Source organism: Nicotiana sylvestris, chromosome 2 (genome assembly GCF_000393655.2).
Source record: "Nicotiana sylvestris chromosome 2, ASM39365v2, whole genome shotgun sequence".
NCBI lineage: Eukaryota > Viridiplantae > Streptophyta > Magnoliopsida > Solanales > Solanaceae > Nicotiana > Nicotiana sylvestris.
The window spans coordinates 72,602,981-72,624,556 of NC_091058.1; the positions used below are offsets into that span (position 1 = coordinate 72,602,981).

The window sequence follows — 21,576 nt, forward strand, 5'->3', positions numbered from 1 at the left end:
TGCCAATATAAATGATCTTTCTTGGGGCTTAATTGTTCATCACATTAGCATAGTTTATGCGATACTAGTTAACCCAAGAGGCTGGCGCGGGGACACTAATTTCGCGTTGGGATAAAAAATAATCTCGCCCAGGAATAATATTCACAGCAAATAATAATAATACAAGAGAGTAACAATGACACCAAATATTTTAGCGGAATAAAATACAATACTCGAGGGGAGCAATATTATCACTATAATATTACAACTCAGTAGTGTCAAGAGACTACTACAACTTTGAAAGAAATAACACTCTTTATTTAAAACACCTCACTATAATATTACTACCACTCCCTAGTTATCTCACAGACCACAATCTGTGGATTACTCTCACTGCTTTATGCTTCTCTCGTTATTTTGGTGTATCTAGACCGAGGGGGAATCATCTCTATTTATAGGCAAAGTTGCCAACCTTTTAGCCAAACAAATTTGACTTTTGCATTGCTTAGTCGCTCATATGCAATTTTCCTAGCAGCCTGTCTTCTCCAACTTTTTCATCTTCTTCTTTATTTCCTTTGGTAGGTGAAGTATGAGCCCCACAAATCTCTCCCTTAATTTTGATTTTTCTTCTTCATTCCAAGTCTTGTTCTCAATCTTTGAAAATCTTCAAACTTGAGAGCCTTTGTGAAGATATCTGCAACTTGATCATGAGACTTCACATATTTGAGCTCGACTTCCTTCTTGGCAATGAATTCTCTGATGAAATGATATTTTGTATCTATATGCTTGCTTCGATCATGATACACTGGATTCTTCGCGAGTGCCTGTGCTGATTTGTTATCAATACAAATCTCTGTGGCTTCCATTTGTGGCAAATTGAGATCCTTTAATAATCTCCTTATCCAAATAGCATGACAGGTACATGATGTTGTTGTTATATATTCGGCTTCACAAGTCGAGAGAGTAACTATGGACTGTTTCTTTGAACTCCAAGAAATAACAGATTCACCCAACAAAAATACAAAACCAGTTGTACTTTTTCTATCATCAATATCCCATGCATAATCACTATCACAAAATCCCACAAGGTTGAAATCATTAGAAGAAGAATAAAATAACCCAAAATCTATCGTACCTTTTAGGTAACGAAGAATTCTTCTAGTAACCTTTAAGTGAGTAGAGGTAGGAGCCTCCATGAAGTGACTTACTACTCCAACTGCAAAAAGTATATCTGGTCTGGTACAAGTCAAGTACCTCAAACTTCCCACAAGACTTTTGAAGAATGTGGGATCCACTTTTTCTCTTTCATCAAACTTGGACAATTTTGTCCCACTTTCCATCGGTGTGTTCACCGGGTTGCAATCGAGCATGTTGAACTTCTTCAATATCTCCTTTGTATAGCTTTCTTGAGAGATAAAAATTCCATCCTCCATCTGCTTCACTTCTAGGCCCAGGTAATATGACATGGGCCCTACGTCTGTCATCTCGAACTCACTGGACATATCTTTCTTGAAAGCTTCAAACAACTTGGGTTATTACCCGTGAAAATAAGATCATCAACATAAAGACAAACAATTAAGATATCTCCATTAGTATGAACTTTAAGGTAAAGAGCATATTCATGGAGACAACGAGTAAACCCATTGTCTTGAAAATACTTGTCGATGCAACTATTCCATGCTTGTGGGGCTTGCTTTAATCCATATAAAGCTTTCTTCAACCGCAACACTGTATCTTCATGGTTTTTGACCACGAAGCCTAATGGTTGTTCAACATAGACTTCTTCTTCAAGATAACCATTCAAGAAGGCTGACTTGACATCTAGCTGATGAATCTTCCACTTCATTTGCGCCGCCAAAGAGATCAGCAAACGAATAGTCTCCATGCGGGCAACATGTGCATAGACTTCTTCATAGTCAATGCCTTGCCTTTGCTTGTAGCCTTTAGCCACAAGTCGTGCCTTGTATTTCTCCACATCTCCATCAGCATTCTTCTTTATTTTGTATACCCATTTCACTCCAATTGCTCGATGACCCTTGGGAAGAGTTGTTAACTCCCAAGTGTTGTTCTTCTCTATTGACTTGATCTCCTCCTCCATGGCTTGTCTCCACCTTTTGTTTGTAACAGCTTCATCAAAGTTCATTGGTTCACTATCAGCAAAGAGACAACATGAAAAATCAAAATTAGTAACTTCTTATGTGTCCTCATAGAGCTCTTGAATACTCCTTGTCCTTTGCGGCTGTTCATTTGAACCTTCTTGAGAAGAGAGAGATGCAACATTTGTTGGAGAAGGAGGTGGAGTTGTGTCCTGCACAGGTTCCACGGTCTCTGGTTCTTCTTCATCACCAAAGTATGGAAGAAAATCATATGAAGTTTCTTCCTCAGCTTCCCAATTCCATGCCAATTCTTCATCAAATTCAACATCACGACTTACCACTATATTGCCGCTGCTTGGGTTTTATAGCTTGTAGCCTTTTGAACTCGTATCATAGCCAACAAACACATGCTTGACACTTCGATCGTCAAGCTTCGCTCTCCCTTGATGTGGCACATGAACATAGGCTATGCTCCCAAAGATTCTTAAGTGCTTGACACTTGGCTTTCTTCCACTCCATGCTTCTTGAGGGGTTTGATCTCTAACATTTTTTGTTGGAGACCTGTTATTCAAATAAACTGCACAAGAAACAGCTTCGGCCCAAAATTCCTTAGGCATACTTTTAGCTTTCAACATACATCTATCCATATTAAGAATCGTTCGATTCTTTCTCTCTGCAACACCATTTTGTTGAGGTGAATAAGGTACCGTTAGAGGGCGACGAATTCCATGAAGTTGACAGACATTAAATTCATTTGAGGTGAATTCCCCTCCTCTATCGGACCTTAGAGCTTTAATTTCATAGCCACTTTCTTTCTTTACAAGTACTTTGAAATTTTTAAAAGCAGCAAAAGCTTCAGATTTTTGGTTCAAGAAATAAACCCAAGTCTTTCTACTAAAGTCATCAATGAAAAGCAAAAAGTATTTTCTTTTACCAAAAGAAGGTGGATTGATTGGTCCACACACATCAGTGTGGACAAGCTGGAGCGGCTTGGTTGATCTTGACATGGCCTCCTTTGGAAAACTCCTCCTTGCATGTTTTCCCAAGAAGACAAGCTTCACACAATTGATTTGGATGGTTGATTAATGGTATCCCATGTACTATGTTCTTTTCTCCCATTGATTTGAGCGCTTGAAAATTTAAGTTCCCAAATCGCATGTGCCAACACCATGATTCATCTTGCACATTAGCCTTCAAACACTTTGCATCAATTGTTTTAAGATTCAGAGAAAACAATCTATTCTTTGCCATATGCACTTTAGCAATTAGAATTCCACTTGAATCTCTAAGCCAAAGATGCATATTTTTCATGTGGATGTCATATTCCTTTTCAAGAAGTTGGCCCAAACTTAAAATATTACTTTTTAATTTTGGCACATAATAAACATCTTGAATTAACTTGTGACTACCATCTTTACAGGAGATCAGAATCGTACCTATCCCTTCGATTTGAACCTTTGAGGTATCTCCAAAGGACACATTACCTCTCACTGTTTTATTGATCTCCACAAACTTCTCTTTGCATCCACACATATGATTGCTTGCTCCATTGTCGAAATACCACGAGCTGCAATCATCTCTGTCTTCTTCCTTGAGTGCCATCAACAATGTTGACTCATTTTTTTCTTTCTTATCGTCAACAAGGTTAGCCTTTTCTTCAACATTGCTACGACATTCCCAAGAATAATGGCCAAATTTATGACAATTATAACATTCAATTTTTGATTTGTCATACCTTTGTCCATTATTTTCTTGGTAGTATCCACATCCTCTTCCTCCTCTTTGTCCACAACCACGACCTCTGAATGTTTGGTGGATTTTAACTTCATTGTTGAAGTTGTTACCATTACTTCTTCCTCTTCCATGACCTCCTCGACCTCGACCTCATCCTCGTCCGTTTCCTCGATAGCTTGTTTCACCTCCATAATCCTTGAAGGATGCCTGAGTTTTAAGAAGTTGCTCCGATGACACTTCTTGTCTCCTTTTGATCTTTTCTTCGTGGGATTGTAAAGAACCTTCCAATTGCTCCACCATCATAGAGTTTAAATCTTTAGATTCCTCAATAGCACACACCACAAAATCAAATTTAGGTGTTAAAGTGCGAAGGATCGTTTCTACCACACGAACATCTTCTATGTCCTCCCCGTATCTTCTTAGTTGATTTACAACAGCCTTCACTTTTGAAAAATAATCCGAGATGCATTCGGATTCTTTCATTTTTAAAACTTCAAAATCATCCCTTAGAGTTTGAAGTTTTACCTTTTTCACCTTGTCAACTCCTTGAAGAGAATTTTGTAAAATCTCCCAAGCTTCCTTTGAGGTGGTAGCATCTGCCACCTTCTCAAACATGGCATCATCCAAACATTGGTGGATGAGCGTGAGGGCTTGTTGATCCTTCTTCCTTGTCTTTGCCAAGACCTATTTTTCATTTTGGGGCAGAGCTTCCTCATTATCGGGTTTTGCATACCCTCTGTCTACGATTTTCCATACATCCTGATATCCAAGGATGACTTTCATACGTAGACATCATTTCTCATAATTATCTTTTGTCAGACAGGGGTACTGAAAAGATAGCGGACCATTATTTGCCATGGCTCTGATACCACGTTGTTGAGATAAAAAATAATCTCGCCCAGGAATACTATCCACAACAAATAATAATAATACAAGAGAGTAACAATGACACCAAATATTTTAGCGGAATAAAATACAATACTCGAGGGGAGCAATATTATCACTATAATATTACAACTCAGTAGTGTCAAGAGACTACTACAACTTTGAAAGAAATAACACTCTTTATTTAAAACACCTCACTATAATATTACTACCACTCACTAGTTATCTCACAGACCACAATCTGTGGATTACTCTCACTGCATTATGCTTCTCTCTTTATTTTGGTGTATCTAAACGGAGGGGGAATCATCTCTATTTATAGGCAAAGTTGCCAACCTTTCAGCCAAACAAATTTGACTTTTGCATTGCTTAGTCGCCCATATGCAATTTTCCTAGCAGCCTGTCTTCTCCAACTTTTTCATCTTCTTCTTTATTTCCTTTGGTAGGTGAAGTATGGGCCCCACATTTCGGGCGTAGAGGCGCCCAGTTTCTGCGTGCACCCGAGCCGAGCAGGCGTCGAGATACCGCCAACTCATCTTCTCAATTTATGATTGTTTGATTGAGCTAAGGGGTTGGTTGTTAACACTCAATACCCCATGTCAATAAGTTGTAAATTATCTGAGTAAGAGGTTGGCTTTGTGAAGAAAATTGGAACGAGCGATTGCTTTTAAGTCAAAACTCCTAATTCTTGCCTCATTGAAATAGAACATCAGCGGTAGAATTTTGTAGAAGAATACCTTCCAAATTTCGTTCTTTTGGAGACATCCGACCAACAAAAATATTTTTTTTAAGTTTCAAATTCTCTATTTTAAATTGAAATTGAAATAATGAACCAAATTAATAAAGAAGCACGTATCTAAACAAATCTCCAAAATATTACTTCAAATAGTTGAAATCATACGTACTGTCAAACGAGATCCACCAGGAGAAAAGTTAATGATAATGAAAGATGGGTCCAGACATTTGTGAGAATATCTGCTGGCTCGAGTGTATTATGTCAAGGCACTGGGTTGGGCTAGGGCTGGTGCAACTGCCTAGTTGAGCTAACTGGTCTCTTACCAATCCGTGGTTATGAGAGCAATTTTGAACCAAACAAGTCCCAGGCTAATGGGATAGGGTTGGGCCGGTTTAACATCTTTTTTTTTTACTTTGTAAATTTATTAAACTATTACAATATAATTATAATTATACTGTCACACCTCTTTATAATAATATTGTTCATTTGTTTGTCTGAATACTTTTTGGCTTCTATAGAAATCATATATTATAACGTAACATGAAAAATTGGTTATAAAGAAAACTAACGTTATAATAAAGTATTATTATAAAACATGATTTGTTATTTAGACATCTGACTGTATTTGAAAGCTTATTAAACTTGTAACTTATAAATAATCAAATTAAAGACTAAATTTCAAAGAGTAAACACTAAAACTTGAACCCTAAAATTTTATATCAAAAATTGCTATTAAGATCAATATTTTGAGAGGAAGAAAAACCTCAAAGGTTTAAAAGCCTTAAAAATTATTGAGTAATACCCTCAACATGAAATATTTCAATGGCTTACAAGTTTTATTTTTATATTTAAACTTGTAAATTTAATATTTAAACATTTTCAAATTTAATAAATTCAAAAATACAAGATGATTTGGTATTGACAAAAGTATGAATAAACCAAAAATCTAACAGGGAGCAAAATTCAATAAATTCGTATCAGAGCAAAATTTAGACATTCTCACTTCATTTATTTTAGTGAGTAAATACTTTTGAATGAATGAATGGATAATTTAGAAATACCTAAACTGATTAGAAGGAAATAATTATTGTTATGCTTTTACAATCTAGCAGTAGATGAAGCATTTAGTGTCTCGAGAGAAGACCAAAGGAGAGAAGTAATAGAAATATTATTTTTCGGATTCGAACGGAAAATTGTATATGTCATTTCGATAACATGTATGAGTGGCATTGGCAAAAATAACATTTTTTAGAGTGTTTCTCAATGACAAGGAAGTGTTTAACACTTTTAGATTGAGGATATGGATTTTATTTATTCATAGGATTCTATCAGATTAGAATTACAATGTCAATAATTAAATCTTACATTGAGAAAAGATGCAAGTTGATGGATTTGGAGCCGTTACAATCACACTTCAATAGTTACTCCTCGCGAAAGAATATTTATGGGTATTAGATGATTTTTGGAGTGAAGAATAAGAAGGGGTCAACTTGTTTTCACCTTTTATGGTTGGGTCTAAGGATAGCAAAATTATAATTACAATCTGAAGCGCAAAAGTTTCATCAATTGTTGGTGCAAAATCATTGTATCTTCCAATTAGGGGTGTACGTAGGCCGTGTTGGTTCGGATTTTACAATTACCAAATCAAACCAATTGTGTCGGGTTATTAAATATAAAGACCAAACCAAAACAATAAAGCTCGGGCTTTTCATTCTCGATTTTTCTCGGGTTTTGGGGTTATTCGGATTTTTCGGTTTTTTTTTCCGGTAAAATCTTTGTAGAACAAAGCATATAACGCATGCTCAAAATATTTCTTTAATCCTAGTAAGATATAACTATATGAAGTATTTTTCAAGAAAATAATACAAAATATGAGATGTGCCATGACATTATCCTAAAATATTCAACAATAAAGACAATAAAATTATGTAATATAAATATTGCTAATTAAAAAGCCATAATAAAAATAAACACAATTTAAAAGTACTAAGTCATGCTAAAATAAATAAACTAACAAGGGTGTATTAATTACATGACTAAACGCTAAAATTAAAATAAGTTATGCATTTTTATCTAAATTATTGCAAAACAAAAAATAGATATTCAATGCATTCCCGTTCGTAATATTAAATTGAATGTCTTTTGTTAGCATTAGTATTGATTTGATTTTGGTTTGGACTTTTGTTAACATTATTTAATTTACTAATATTAATGGCTAAACATTCAAAAGTTCTAAGTCCAACCTTGAAATAATACCTTAAAAGATAAAATTATGATTTTTTTTTAAGAAATATTTATAAATTACATCACAATAAGTATATTTATATATTAAATATATCTAAAATTTCTATATATATAATGTCGGGTTGGTTTGGTTTCGGTTTGACTTTCTTTAGTTAAAACCAAATCAAGCCAATTATGGTCGGGTTTTTTTTTCCAACACCAAACCATAATCGGGTTTTTTTTCTCGGTTGACTCGGATTATCGGATTTGTGCGATTTGTCAGTTTCCTTTGTACACCCCTACTTCCAACTCTTTTTGAACGAGAATTATTAAAAAATAATGAAACAAAGAGCACTCTTGAATAAATAAATGCAAAAGAAAAAGAATTTGGAAGAAATGGAATTAAAGATAGTAAGAAAATGAAGAGATTTTCTTCCGCAGCCAAGATGCTTGGAGGTTTAATTCATTACATATGAGTGGGACTCAATTTTACAGAGTAAATTATGGGATTTGACACAAAAAAGAGAAAAGTGTATTTCTTGTTCCATTATTTAGCTATTATTTCTCTTACAAACTTAGAAAATATTTTATCTATTGCTCTTCATTTCCATCCCGAGAGTTAGCAATAAAAAACTTAAGTCTTGTTATAAATGGTAAAATGGTTTACCCCGTAAAATCATGCATTTTGAATAGATCAAATCTATTTTAAAGTAACAAAAATAGATTCACACATATTTTATAAATTTTTATTATTTAGTGATATCTATATCTTACCACTAAGTAGAATGTCCATAATTTCATAGTATATATTTTAATACTTGAGTTTAGTGTGGAATTGAAAAAAATATCTTCAGCCACTTAGGGCCTCATTTTTTAGGCTTAAGCAATTGATTTAGTGGTCTTAAACTTGAGAAATCTTGTGTCACGTCCCAAAACTCACTATAGGCTGTGATGGTGCCCAACGTTGCTATTAGGCAAGCCAACGATGAACTGCTGTTACAATCCATATTTTTGTATGTGAAAGTACGTCGTAAGTCCGTTGATGTAAGCTCGAAAATGAGATCCTCTTGGAAAGTATATAAAGTAATTTAATGGTGTTACTTCCTTTTTTTTTTCAAGCCTTTGAGAGTTAATATTCAAGGATAAATATTTATAAGGGTACATGTTGTTACACCCCGTACTTCAGATGTTACTATCATTATAGGATTATCTAATGTAAACTCAAAAAAGATGAAATCCTTCTACAAGGACAAGAAAGGTTTGCCGAAGTGTTACGCAAGTTAAGATGAATATGAGACTTGTTAATCATGATTTAAATGAGTTTAAAGACATGATATGACTATATATGATGTTTGAATATGAAGTATAAAGTTTGAGAAAAAATCGGATTTAAGTTGCGGAAAAAACCGACTAAGGATTTGCCTTGTAATGAAGCTTTTTTAGTAATATATTCCGTGTGCTATATGAGATCTTTTTGGGACATATTATATACCAAATTGAAGGTCTTGGAATTTAGTTTCCAATGCTCTTAACCGTTTGTTTATACGACATCCGGATAAAAGGATATAAGCGTTTGAAAAAAGGCCAATAAGAGAGTGGCACGTGGCACCTTTTTGACTTTTAGAAAAGGGGATGTTTATCTCTCTGTCTCGTCTCTTAGTTTGGTTTTCCAGAGAGCTCGACCATATAACACCCCTAAACTCATCCTAAAGTCCTCCGTAAGGTTTTCAACGATACTATCATCCGAGGCACGAAATCCCAAAGCAATAACACAAGAACGATCCCCACGACGTAAGTATTGCTATATAACCTCTCTTTTTCTTTGTAGTTTGAGTTTTGGAAGGTGTTTTGAAGTTAATAAAAATGCCTAATTTCTGGTTTCAAGATCTTAAATATCAATTAAGGTTGATTAATTCATTTCATAATATTTAGAACTCACGGGACGGTGATCGGAAGCCGTGAGTTCGAGTTATTTGATTTGTAATGGACTGTTTTGTGGGCTGTTTCATGTAGCTTTTGAGCTGTATATTTTGCTGCTATTTAATGGAGTTTTTGGAGGATAAATGGTGTGTAGAAACACCACATATTGGTGAAATAATGGATTAGTCATTCTTTATAATACTTTCGGGGTGTTGGACACTACTATAGTCGTTGTTTTTGGTATGAATTGATTGGGGTATGTTGGGCTATTGTAAGCTAAATAAAACATGGATTTCGACTTGCATCTACTGTAGGAGGTAATTATATTGTGTTCCAACAAGTTCTTAAGGTTATATTGACATCGGTTGAGTTAAATGGATGAACTAGACATGAACTAGTGAATAAAGTTGCCAATTAAGAATAATTGGAGTTGTGGATCATTTTCTTTGTTATGGATATATGGTATAAGGATGGAATTACTGATGAATGACTTCATTATCATTTTAATAATACTATTAAGTTAAAGTAAAAAGTCTATAAGGGATGATATGGGGTATACGAATTCCAATTGGAGCTTGTCGCTCGTCGTAAAATAGTTATGACTTGTTGTTGTTTTATGGTGTCTTGTTATTGATAATTATGTATTACTGGATTTCTCTGGTAATTTTTGTGGGTATATTATATTGGAGGAGACTCTTGTTACAGGGGAGATGCTGCCCGAATTGATATAAACGAGCTACAAGTTTAAGTTGCAGATTTAGCCTTTATTCAACACTAATTTTGAATCTCCTTATGTAATGGTGGATTGAGTTGAGTTGTTTGAAGAGTAGCTTGGGAGGTATTAAGGACTCACCATGGTTAAGGTATGTTAAGGCACTTTTTCTTTCTTTTGGCATGATCTAAATTGAAATGAACATAAACGATACACTATTTCATAATGAATCTACTCCTAGCAAATAAGGTTGTACATGTTGTTATTTCCGTACAAAGTTATTCTAAGAAAGTATGTATGATCCTTGAGTCCTAGTGAAGTTCATATTGATGGTATGATGTCCATAATGCTAACCAAAGGTGAAACGACCTTACGTCACTCTGAAAGGTTTAGAACGTGATTCCATGAGTCTAGCATGCATTATATATAATATCTATTTTGATCTACCGAGCCGCACTATAGAAGGTCGGGTACGACACCTATTTTGCAACCACTGATCAGTTGGATTTACCGAGCTCCACGAGGCCGGGTATGATTTTACCGAGCCTTATGATGGCCGGGTACATTTTTACCGAGTCCTCTTTGAGGCCGGGTACGATATGATGATTATGATGATGATGCCTATAGAGGCGTATGTTTTTAAAAGTTTATGTATATATATGTATTATGCATTTCATGTCAGTAGCCCCCAGAATCATGCAGATGTTACAGGTTGTATCTCCTTTATCTCTCTTTATATTACTATTCTTGTTTATGCTTTCCTGCCTTACATACTCGGTACTTTATTTGTACTAACATCCCTCTTGCCTGGAGACGCTGCGTTTCATGCCTGTAGGTCCCAATTGATAGGTTAACATTCCTTCGAGTAGGCTATCAGCTCAGCGGAGGTGTTGGTGCACTCCACTTGCTCCAGAGTTGCCTATTTGGTCAGTATGCTTTGGATATATATTGATTAGTATGGCGGGGCCCTGTCCTGACCTTTATGATTTTATGTACTCTTAGAGGCTTGTAGACAGATATCAGGTTTATGGATACGTGTATGGCCTTATTGGCCTATGTGTTGAGTTTACAAATGGTCATGTCGGCCTTATAGGCCTGTATATCACATGTATAAGTTTGTATATCATGTTGGATCGTCATATGTTGAGTATTCCCTTATAATTTATTCTTGTTATCTCATGACGGGTTTCTGGCTCATTCACTTAAGATAGTATAATAAGAAAGATATGTTATGTTAGTACTCGGTTGAGTAAGGCACCGGGTGCCCTTCGCGGCCCTTCGGTTTGGGTCGTGACAAAAATGGTATCAGAGCAGTTCTATCCTAGGGAGTCTACAAGCCGTATCTAGTAGAGTCTTGTTTATGGGTGTGTTGTGCACCACACTTATAAGCAGGAGGCTACAAGGCATTTTGGACTGTCACTCTTTCTTCTTACTCTAGATCGTGTTGTAGAGCTCAATTGTGAGAATTCAAACTTCTAAATTCTATTGTGTTCGTAATACAACAATACCTCATCCAAATAAATAGTTGGTATGAGATTGAATGTGGTTGTGGAAGAGTTAAGTCAGAGGAACTCGATTTTACATCATGCTTATGATGAGCAAATGTGGGGTCTTCAGCAGATCATGTGTGTTCTAAGATGTGTAAGCTTCTTGATAAGGATCCCTAAGACAAGAATATCTATCCACTCGTATGGTAAAAAGGAATAAGTGAATCGGAAAGCAGACACACGTTTCAGCAAGTAAAACAAACAAGATGATGAAGGGTACGGGGTACCTAGTTAATGAAGATTATCAGTATTTACAATTCAGGCAGAGAAATGTAAGTATTGGTGTTACCTTCAATATTAACGGTGATATATACAATTGACCACACCCATCTCAGTTATGCCCTATGGGAGCTAACAAATATAGTTTAAAAGAAGAAGGTGATATCAAGATTCAATTCGGGTTAGAGTAACCAAAAATTATGGATAGATTGTTATCATTAACTAATGTATCCGAAGGATAGTGCAAATGTGGTAATAGATCTCCTTGTGAGACACCTAGATGGTGAACTTTAGAATAGTACAATCAGATATGAATACTAGAATATTCAAAAATTTCAGAAGATAGGCCATGGGATCCTAGAAGGGACAAATATTTACCTTAGTATGACTCCAGCCCCAAGTAAAAAAAGGAGAATGTTAGGCATTCCGAAGAGCCAGTGAGAAAGCAAGAGGAGCTAAAAGGGAAAGAACATTTTGTCAAAGTTTTCAGAATAAAGATAATATCCGGAGAATAAGAAGGGAGTAAATAAAGCATCATGAGTAAGATGTGATAAATGGATGATAACGGTAAATCAAAATATGACACAATGATAAGAGTCCATAGTCAAGTGAAGGAAAATACAAGAGGTGACAGGCCTTGAGGCAATAAAAGAGTATAAGTCATAAAGTTATATCCTTATTTCGAGAAATGAGTTGGTGCCTTCAACGTGATTACCAGGAGGAAAGGTTAGACCCCAGAGTAATAAAAATCAGTATGTGTTGGTGAACAAGATAAACTGAACATGAATTAGGGACTGAAGGATTTTATAATGGTTGATATCATGAGAATTTCAGAGATAACATTCCGACAATAATAGAATGGACAACAAAAGAATAACCTTTAAGGTTCGTTTAGGAAGATGTTTCCCTAAAGCAAGAACGTGGAGCAGAGTTAAGCTTAGGGAACTAAGTGTGCCAGTTACACTAAGTGTCGCCCTTATGCGTAATAAATTCGATTATCCCCGATATAGAGGGGTTACCGCAAGGCGAGTAAGATGTTAGTGAAGATGTGAAGAAATGGCAAGATGAAGAGGTAACTATGGAATAGTAAAGGAGGATTAAGGTAAAAGGGTGAAAGGAATGAGACAGAATCTATTCAGATCCTATAGATATGATATGACTCCAGAACATTATGCAAGTATGACGCCGGAGAGAAGCTTTAAGTATTGCACACCTGATGATGTTGATAAATAAGTGAAAATGAATACTTGATACATAAGGAGTGAGTGTGGGAGGTAACTTAAGATAAAGTAAATAACCAAAGAGAGATTACGAGGAATATAGATATGAGAATGGACCAACGAGTAGTTTCTAGTTAATTCAGGAAAAGCCAAGTTATGGCTAGACAAAAGGTTATAAGCAAATCATGCAAGATAAACGTCGTGAATCCTAATCTAGTAAATTCAGTCTTGCAGATATGATGTCGTAACCTTGAGAAGTATTCAGATAAGAGTTGGATTACTCAAGGTACTGTATAAGTGTTACGGAAATAATGGATAGTGCCACTAAGGAGACAATCAAAATCTGAGTTTAGAAGTAACCCTACGAGCACAAGCACGAAGGTATGTAACTAAGGATGTTTGTAGGTGAGTAAGAATATCGAAAATTCCTTCGGGTATACAGTATAACAAGATCGTAACTTTACAAGATCTAGAAGGTCTCCTTAAGTACTACAAAGAAAGACTAGCTGAGGAACTAAGGAAGAGGCTTCAACTTAAGCATAACCGATCTAAAGAAGAAATGGTCTTGTAACAACAGTCTCACTACAATATGGTATACACTCCATAAGAAAGTGGCACTTATCGTGATTAATGAACGGGAAGTCAGAAGTGATATTTGAGATCATATGAGTTATAGGAAATTCAAGTATTTGTGGGCAATAAGATAAGCCAAGTATTCACGCAACAAGTGGCATAATGACCAGGAAAAGTGATTGCTTAGATTTAAAGAACGCTGAAAAGGCACGAAAGAAATTATTCAATCAATGGCCCAGAGTTGGTTACGTTGTGAACGCACTTAAGATTTCAGATTTATATCCATGACATTCATACAGCTATAGGAGACTCTAGTATAAGTAAAAGAAAGAATTAAGTCCACGTCACCGACAAAGACTTGAATTGTTAGAAGATTATATCATGGATGCTACATAGAGTCCATGAAAGGCTAATGTAATAGCTAATACCCTAAGCTGAAGATTAGAAGATAACCTAAGCTTAATTAAAGGCTGATAAGGTAGAGGAAGCTCGAAAGTTACATCACGAGTCCGATTGTTAGACCCAGATGATTATAGAAATCGTGACTCAAACCATAGCAGGAGCACTTTTAATAGTAGAGGTATAAAAGGGATAGTACAACAATCATATTCTACAAAAGCTCTACGATAAAGCAATTAGAAGAGTACTAGCCTCATAAGACGTTAATACAAAGCTCCTACCAGATTGTGTATGCACCAGGGTTGCAAGTATTATAGTAGAGCTTTAAGGTATGGATGTGAATTCCACTAATGTAGAAGGGAGGTTATGAAATCGATAGAAGATACTGTGCGAGATTTAAAGGTAAGTATGGTAAACATGAGTGAGAAGGTGACAATAATAGGCAAGGTCTCAGGACTAAACCCGTCAAAACAAGAGGTTTAATGATTTCCATGAGCTATAGAAAGCTCAGTACACTTTGAATGAACTCAGAGGAGTATAAGAACATGAGCAATTAGAAAAGATGGAATACTGCCCTGGTAGTAGAATAAGGGTGTAATTGTGATAGTTAAGAGAATGACGTTTGGGCTTTCGATTGAGTAATGATTTAAAGAAAAGAGATTTCATGGATGGCACGGTATTAGAATGCCCCCATAAGATGAATACGTTGGGATGTTATGAAAATGCAGTTATTGAAGTATAGTATCGTCCCTAAGTGCATCAAGAAAATTACTTCAGATGTTTCCCGATGAGACGCGAGCCTTAGTGATAATGTATTACATCCGAGGCGATGGTTAGAGTTAGTGAAGGACTATGATGTTTATACTTTATATCATCCAGGGAAGGCGAATGTATTAGTCAACTTCCTCAATCGTAGATCTATGTTTAGCCTATCATATTTACAGGCATAGAAGAGTGAGATAGCTTACGAGATTCATCTGCTAGCTAATCTTGGAATTCGATTACTAGATGCATGTGGTAACAGAGTTACTACTTAGGACATGGAAATCTTCTCTTTAGTAGCTGAAGTGAAGGAATGCCAGTATGAAGATCATGTGCTAGATCATTATAGAGATACAACCCTTCAAAAGGAGAAGACACTACTTGAGATTACAGAAGATAGAGTCCTTAGATATTGAGGTCGATTATATGTTCCTAATGTAGTAGGGTGCGATAGAGTCCTTAGATATCGAGGTCGATTATATGTTCCTAATGTGGCAGGGTTGCGCCAGCAGGTTATGGGACAAGCAATTAGAAAGTAACCTAGAGTTGTGTAGCACACCTCGGTAATAATACCAAGGCTATAAAACGAAATATAGTAATAGTCGTACATTCAGCAAAGTACCAAGCGAAGAGCTTAAGTTTACCTATATATGCCCAGAGGGACATCTTGTCATAGTTCTATATTTGTATTCACAAAGTGAAGCCAACAGATTGGCAAAAAACTGGAGGAAAAAGGAGAGAAGAGTCGTGCATAAAAGGGCATAGTCATATAGGATACATCATAGAAGGTAGTCGAAGTTACGAGATCGAAAGGACTCCAGCCATAATTCCCGAGGTGAGAATAGGATTAAAGGGGGGAATGCCCTGGTAACAATTGTCTACATGACAAAAGACAATGTTAAAGTATTAAGAGTCATATGGTATGAGAATGAGAAGCGCATCAGTCAACATTCGAGGACGAATGTTCCAAAGGGGGGAATAATGTTACAACCCATATTTTTGTATGTGAAAGTACGTCGTAAGTCCGTTGATGTAAGCTCGAAAATGAGATCCTCTTGGAAAGTATATAAAGTAATTTAATGGTGTTACATCCTTTTTTTTTTCAAGCCTTTGAGAGTTAATATTCAAGGATAAATGTTTATAAGGGTACATGTTGTTACACCCCGTACTTAAGATGTTACTATCATTATAGGATTATCTAATGTAAACTCAAAAAGGATGAAATCCTTCTACAAGGACAAGAAAGGTTTGCCGAAGTGTTACGCAAGTTAAGATGAATATGAGACTTGTTAATCATGATTTAAATGAGTTTAAAGACATGATATGACTATATATGATGTTTGAATATGAAGTATAAAGTTTGAGAAAAAATCGGATTTAAGTTGCGGAAAAAACCGACTAAGGATTTGCCTTGTAAAGAAGCTTTTTTAGTAATATATTCCGTGTGCTATATGAGATCTTTTTGGGACATATTATATACCAAATTTAAGGTCTTGGAATTTAGTTTCCAACGCTCTTAACCGTTTGTTTATACAACATCCAGATAAAAAGATATAAGCGTTTGAAAAAAGCCAATAAGAGAGTGACACGTGGCACCTTTTTGACTTTTAGAAAAGGGGATGTTTATCTCTCTGTCTCGTCTCTTAGTTTGGTTTTCCAGAGAGCTCGACCATATAACACCCCTAAACTCATCCTCAAGTCCTCCGTAAGGTTTTCAACGATACTATCATCCGAGACACGAAATCCCGAAGCAATAACACAAGAATGATCCCCACGACGTAAGTATTGCTATATAACCTCTTTTTTTTTGTAGTTTGAGTTTTGGAAGGTGTTTTGAAGTTAATAAAAATGCCTAATTTCTGGTTTCAAGATCTTAAATGTCAATTAAGGTCGATTAATTCATTTCATAATATTTAGAACTCACGGGACGGTGATCGGAAGCCGTGAGTTCGAGTTATTTGATTTGTAATGGACTGTTTCGTGGGCTGTTTCGTGTAGCTTTTGAGCTGTATATTTTGCTGCTATTTAATGGAGTTTTTGGAGGATAAATTGTGTGTAGAAACACCACATATTGGTGAAATAATGGATTAGTCATTCTTTATAATACTTTCGGGGTGTTGGACACTACTATAGTCGTTGTTTTTGGTATGAATTGATTGGGGTATGTTGGGCTGTTGTAAGCTAATTATAACATGGATTTCGACTTGCATCTACTGTAGGAGGTAATTATATTGTGTTCCAACAAGTTCTTAAGGTTATATTGACATCGGTTGAGTTAAATGGATGAACTAGACATGAACTAGTGAATAAAGTTGCCAATTAAGAATAATTGGAGTTGTGGATCATTTTCTTTGTTATGGATATATGATATAAGGCTGGAATTATTGATGAATGACTTCATTATCATTTTAATAATACTATTATGTTAAAGTAAAAAGTCTATAAGGGATTATATGGGGTATACGAATTCCAATTGGAGCTTGTCGCTCGTCGTAAAATAGTTATGACTTGTTGTTTTATGGTGTCTTGTTATTGATGATTATGTATTGCTGGATTTCTCTGGTAATTTTTGTGGGTATATTATATTGGAGGAGGCTCTTGTTACAGGGGAGATGCTGCCCTAATTGATATAAACGAGCTACAAGTTTAAGTTGCAGATTTAGCCTTTATTCAACACTAATTTTGAATCTCCTTATGTAATGGTGGATTGAGTTGAGTTGTTTGAAGAGTAGCTTGAGAGGTATTAAGGACTCACCATGGTTAAGGTATGTTAAGGCACTTTTTTCTTTCTTTTGGCATGATCTAAATTGAAATGAACATAAACGATACACTATTTCATAATGAATCTACTCCTAGCAAATAAGGTTGTACATGTTGTTATTTCCGTACAAAGTTATTCTAAGAAACTATGTATGATCCTTGAGTCCTAGTAAAGTTCATATTGATGGTATGATGTCCATAATTCTAATCAAAGGTGAAACGACCTTACGTCACTCTGAAAGGTTTAGAACGTAATTTCATGAGTCTAGCATGCATTATATATAATATCTATTTTGATCTACCGAGCCGCACTATAGTAGGTCGGGTACGACACCTATTTTGCAACCACTGATCAGTTGGATTTACCGAGCTCCACGAGGTCGGGTATGATTTTATCGAGCCTTATGATGGCCGGGTACGTTTTTACCGAGTCCTCTTTGAGGTCGGGTACGATATGATGATGATGATGATGCCTATAGAGGCGTATGTTTTTAAAAGTTTATGTATATATATGTATTATGCATTTCATGTCAGTAGCCCCCAGAATCATGCAGATGTTACAGGTTGTATCTCCTTTATCTCTCTTTATATTACTATTCTTGTTTATGCTTTCCTGCCTTACATACTCGGTACTTTATTTGTACTAACATCCCTCTTGCCTGGAAACGCTGCGTTTCATGCCCGTAGGTCCCAATTGATAGGTTAACATTCCTTCGAGTAGGCTATCAGCTCAGCGGAGGTGTTGGTGCACTCCACTTGTTCCGGAGTTGCCTATTTGGTCAGTATGCTTTGGATATATATTGATTAGTATGGCGGGGCCCTGTCCTGACCTTTATGATTTTATGTACTCTTAGAGGTTTGTAGACAGATATCAGATTTATGGATACGTGTATGGCCTTATTGGCCTATGTGTTGAGTTTACAAATGGTCATGTCGGCCTTATAGGCATGTATGTCACATGTATAAGTTTGTATATCATGTTGGATCGTCATATGTTGAGTATTCCCTTATAATTTATTCTTGTTATCCCATGACGGGTTTCTGGCTCATTCACTTAAGATAGTATAATAAGAAAGATATGTTATGTTGGTACTCGGTTGAGTAAGGCACCGGGTGCCCTTCGCGGTCCTTCGGTTTGGGTCGTGACAACTGCCAACTTGATTGTGTATTTTATTATTTTCGAAATCGTGAATTTTATTAGATAGAGAAATCAACACATTAAAATCATGGAAACTTACACTTTAAATAGAATAGATAATAAAAGTGTGTAAATGCTAAGCAAAATCACAACAACATCTAGAACATCCCAAAACCCGGTGTTAGAAGTGTATAAGCATTTACTAAGGAGTACGATAATAATTCAAGATCTGCCTGGAATGTAAGTAAGATAAGATAGAGTAAATAGTATGATGGAGACTCTGTGGGCTATGATACGTAGCCTGGAATGTCAGATCCTGCACATTTAGCGCAGAAGTGTAGCATGAGTACGTAAATCAACGTACACAGTAAGTATCTAGACTAACTCCGGAGAAGTAGTGACGAAGAGTCGACATTGGCACTTGCTAGAAGTCCAATAAAGCAATATGATTAAATCATAAGCAGATATGAAGCACAATAACAATAATATGGTAAAACTGTAAGTTACATAATCTTCCATAAATTTCTTTTAAAGATCTTTTTTTTCTCAGTCTCGTATTCTATCTCAAGTTCTCAACAACTCAGATGTATCAAGTGCCAGTATCAAACGGATAAGGAATACCATATAAAATGGCAGACATCGGTGGAATGATACTCTTGTGAATATTCGGACGGCTAGCGATATAACGCACGATTATGCTGAGGTCATATGGCCCGATCTCGAATAATGTTTACACTTCCAAGAGTCGAGCGGCACGAACCATTGATGCATCTATTATTACTATCGAGACGTTCGGCCCGCTCCACAAGAAAGGAAGAAACTTATCGAATTACGAGTCACATGCTTACAACACAGATACAAGTGCATAATAATAAATATACTCCTTTACGTTTATCAAATATCTTAGCAACAACTTAAAGTAATAAAGCTCGTCCTAATATATTTATATGTTTCTAAATCAATTTCAGTTATAATTTTAATTTATTAAGCTAGCAAAATGAGTCCAAACAATTCAAATATTACATGATAAAGTCTTAAGTTTATCCGGACATAAAGTACGGACTCTCGTCACCTCGAGCGCACGTAGAACCCATAACTAGTAGCACATAACAATTACATCACCTAGGGGATAGTTTCCCCCTCACAAAGTTAGATAGGAGACTAACCTCACTCCGAATTTTCATAACTGGCTCCCACGCCTTTCTAACACCTCAAATCAAAGCCTCAATTCGAAACTAGTCAAACAGTATGCAAATCAATAAAAATACACTCTATACTCATAATTAATCAATTTATAACCATTTCCAACTTCGCTCGAAAAGTCAAAAAAGTCAACCTTCTGGTCCACGTGCCCGAATTCCAAAAATATTCGAAGATAAACTTTACCCATAACATCACAAACTCAAATATATAATTTATTCCAAATTCCATGTCGAATTTCGTGGTTAAAATCCAAAAATACAATTTCTAGGTTTTTCTTCAAAAACCCACAGTTTACACCAATTTCATGTTAAAAACTGTATATAATCCATGTATTTAACTCGAAATAAGTGGGAATAACTTAGCTCACAATAGATGGTGAGAATCTCCTCTTCAAGAGCTCAAAAAATCGCCCGACCAAGTAAAAATGTAAGAGGAATGGACTAAACTCCGAAATAAAGTCTTAATAACAGCCTCAGATGTCGCATTTGCAGCCCTCGCAATTGTGAACAAGTGTTTGCAATTGCAAACTATGGCAAAAATCTACAGGCTTCGCCATTTCTAAGGAAATTTCGCAACTGCAATGCATGAGCACCAGCAACACTAGCAATATTTCCCACACGAAAATGGGCATAACTCTCTCATACGACATCGGAATTCGATGATTCCTATTGCTATGACTCCGTAATTACGATACGAATCTAATGGTTCAATACAATCATGATACTGTAACTCCGTAATTTAGACTTCCAAATATTCAAACTTCAACAAACGCGTCCGATTCATACTTAAACATTCTAGAATGATGCCAAATTTTACAAACAAGTCACAAATCATGATACGAACCTATTCCATTGTGAGCACGTGATTTTTGTTTTGCGCGACAATCGCTCCAAAAGAATAAAAAATAATAACAATTGGTCCTGCTGTACAGTTTTTGGATTTCTGTACGGCACTTTGTTAATTATTTGTGACTTTGGCCCATTTTTTTTTATTTTTTTTATTTAAAACAAAATACAAAAAATGTGTGTGTCGTGCATAATTCGAACCATAATCCGGTTGTTAAATGGAAAATAACAACTAGGCATCTTTGTCCGTAATTTTGTTTGTTTGATTTTACCTGTTTTGAATTATTTTAATGTGTGTGCAAATAATTGTATTAAGTGTTTATTTAATTTTAATTTGATTTTACTTAGTTTTGTTTTTTTTTTTAAAAAAAATAAAGGGAAATAAATAAAAAAAAAGCCCTTCCTTTTTCGGACTCGGGCCAATTTGTTAAAATTGGCCCAAACAAACAATGCCCAAAACCCAGGCCTGCCCGGTCCAGACCAGTTGATGCCCAGGGTGTCTAAACGACGTCGTTTTAACCCAGTATGATCTGGGCCGTTGATCTCAGATTGATCAACGGCCAAGATCACCTCCCCATAACCCACTAATGGCCCCGACCCGTTTCCACCCGGACCGACCCAAACC

At 35.8% G+C, this 21,576-nt stretch overlaps 1 protein-coding gene and 1 long non-coding RNA gene across 2 annotated transcripts; one reads left to right on the forward strand and one right to left on the reverse strand.

Annotated features, from left to right (window-relative positions):
- Nucleotides 1-2,173: 2,173 nt before the first annotated feature.
- LOC138885070 (uncharacterized) lies at nt 2,174-4,424 on the reverse strand. The gene is made up of 5 exons (XM_070165964.1): nt 4,194-4,424; nt 3,900-4,090; nt 3,531-3,741; nt 2,461-3,130; nt 2,174-2,385 (listed from the first exon to the last, which is right to left on the reverse strand). The coding sequence occupies exons 1-5, from the start codon at nt 4,422-4,424 to the stop codon at nt 2,174-2,176; spliced, it is 1,515 nt and encodes a 504-aa protein (XP_070022065.1).
- Nucleotides 4,425-9,336: 4,912 nt separating this feature from the next.
- Nucleotides 9,337-11,220, forward strand: LOC138886335 (uncharacterized). The gene is made up of 3 exons (XR_011405018.1): nt 9,337-9,444; nt 10,279-10,436; nt 11,099-11,220. It is a non-coding gene; the product is annotated as an uncharacterized lncRNA (long non-coding RNA).
- Nucleotides 11,221-21,576: the final 10,356 nt, after the last annotated feature.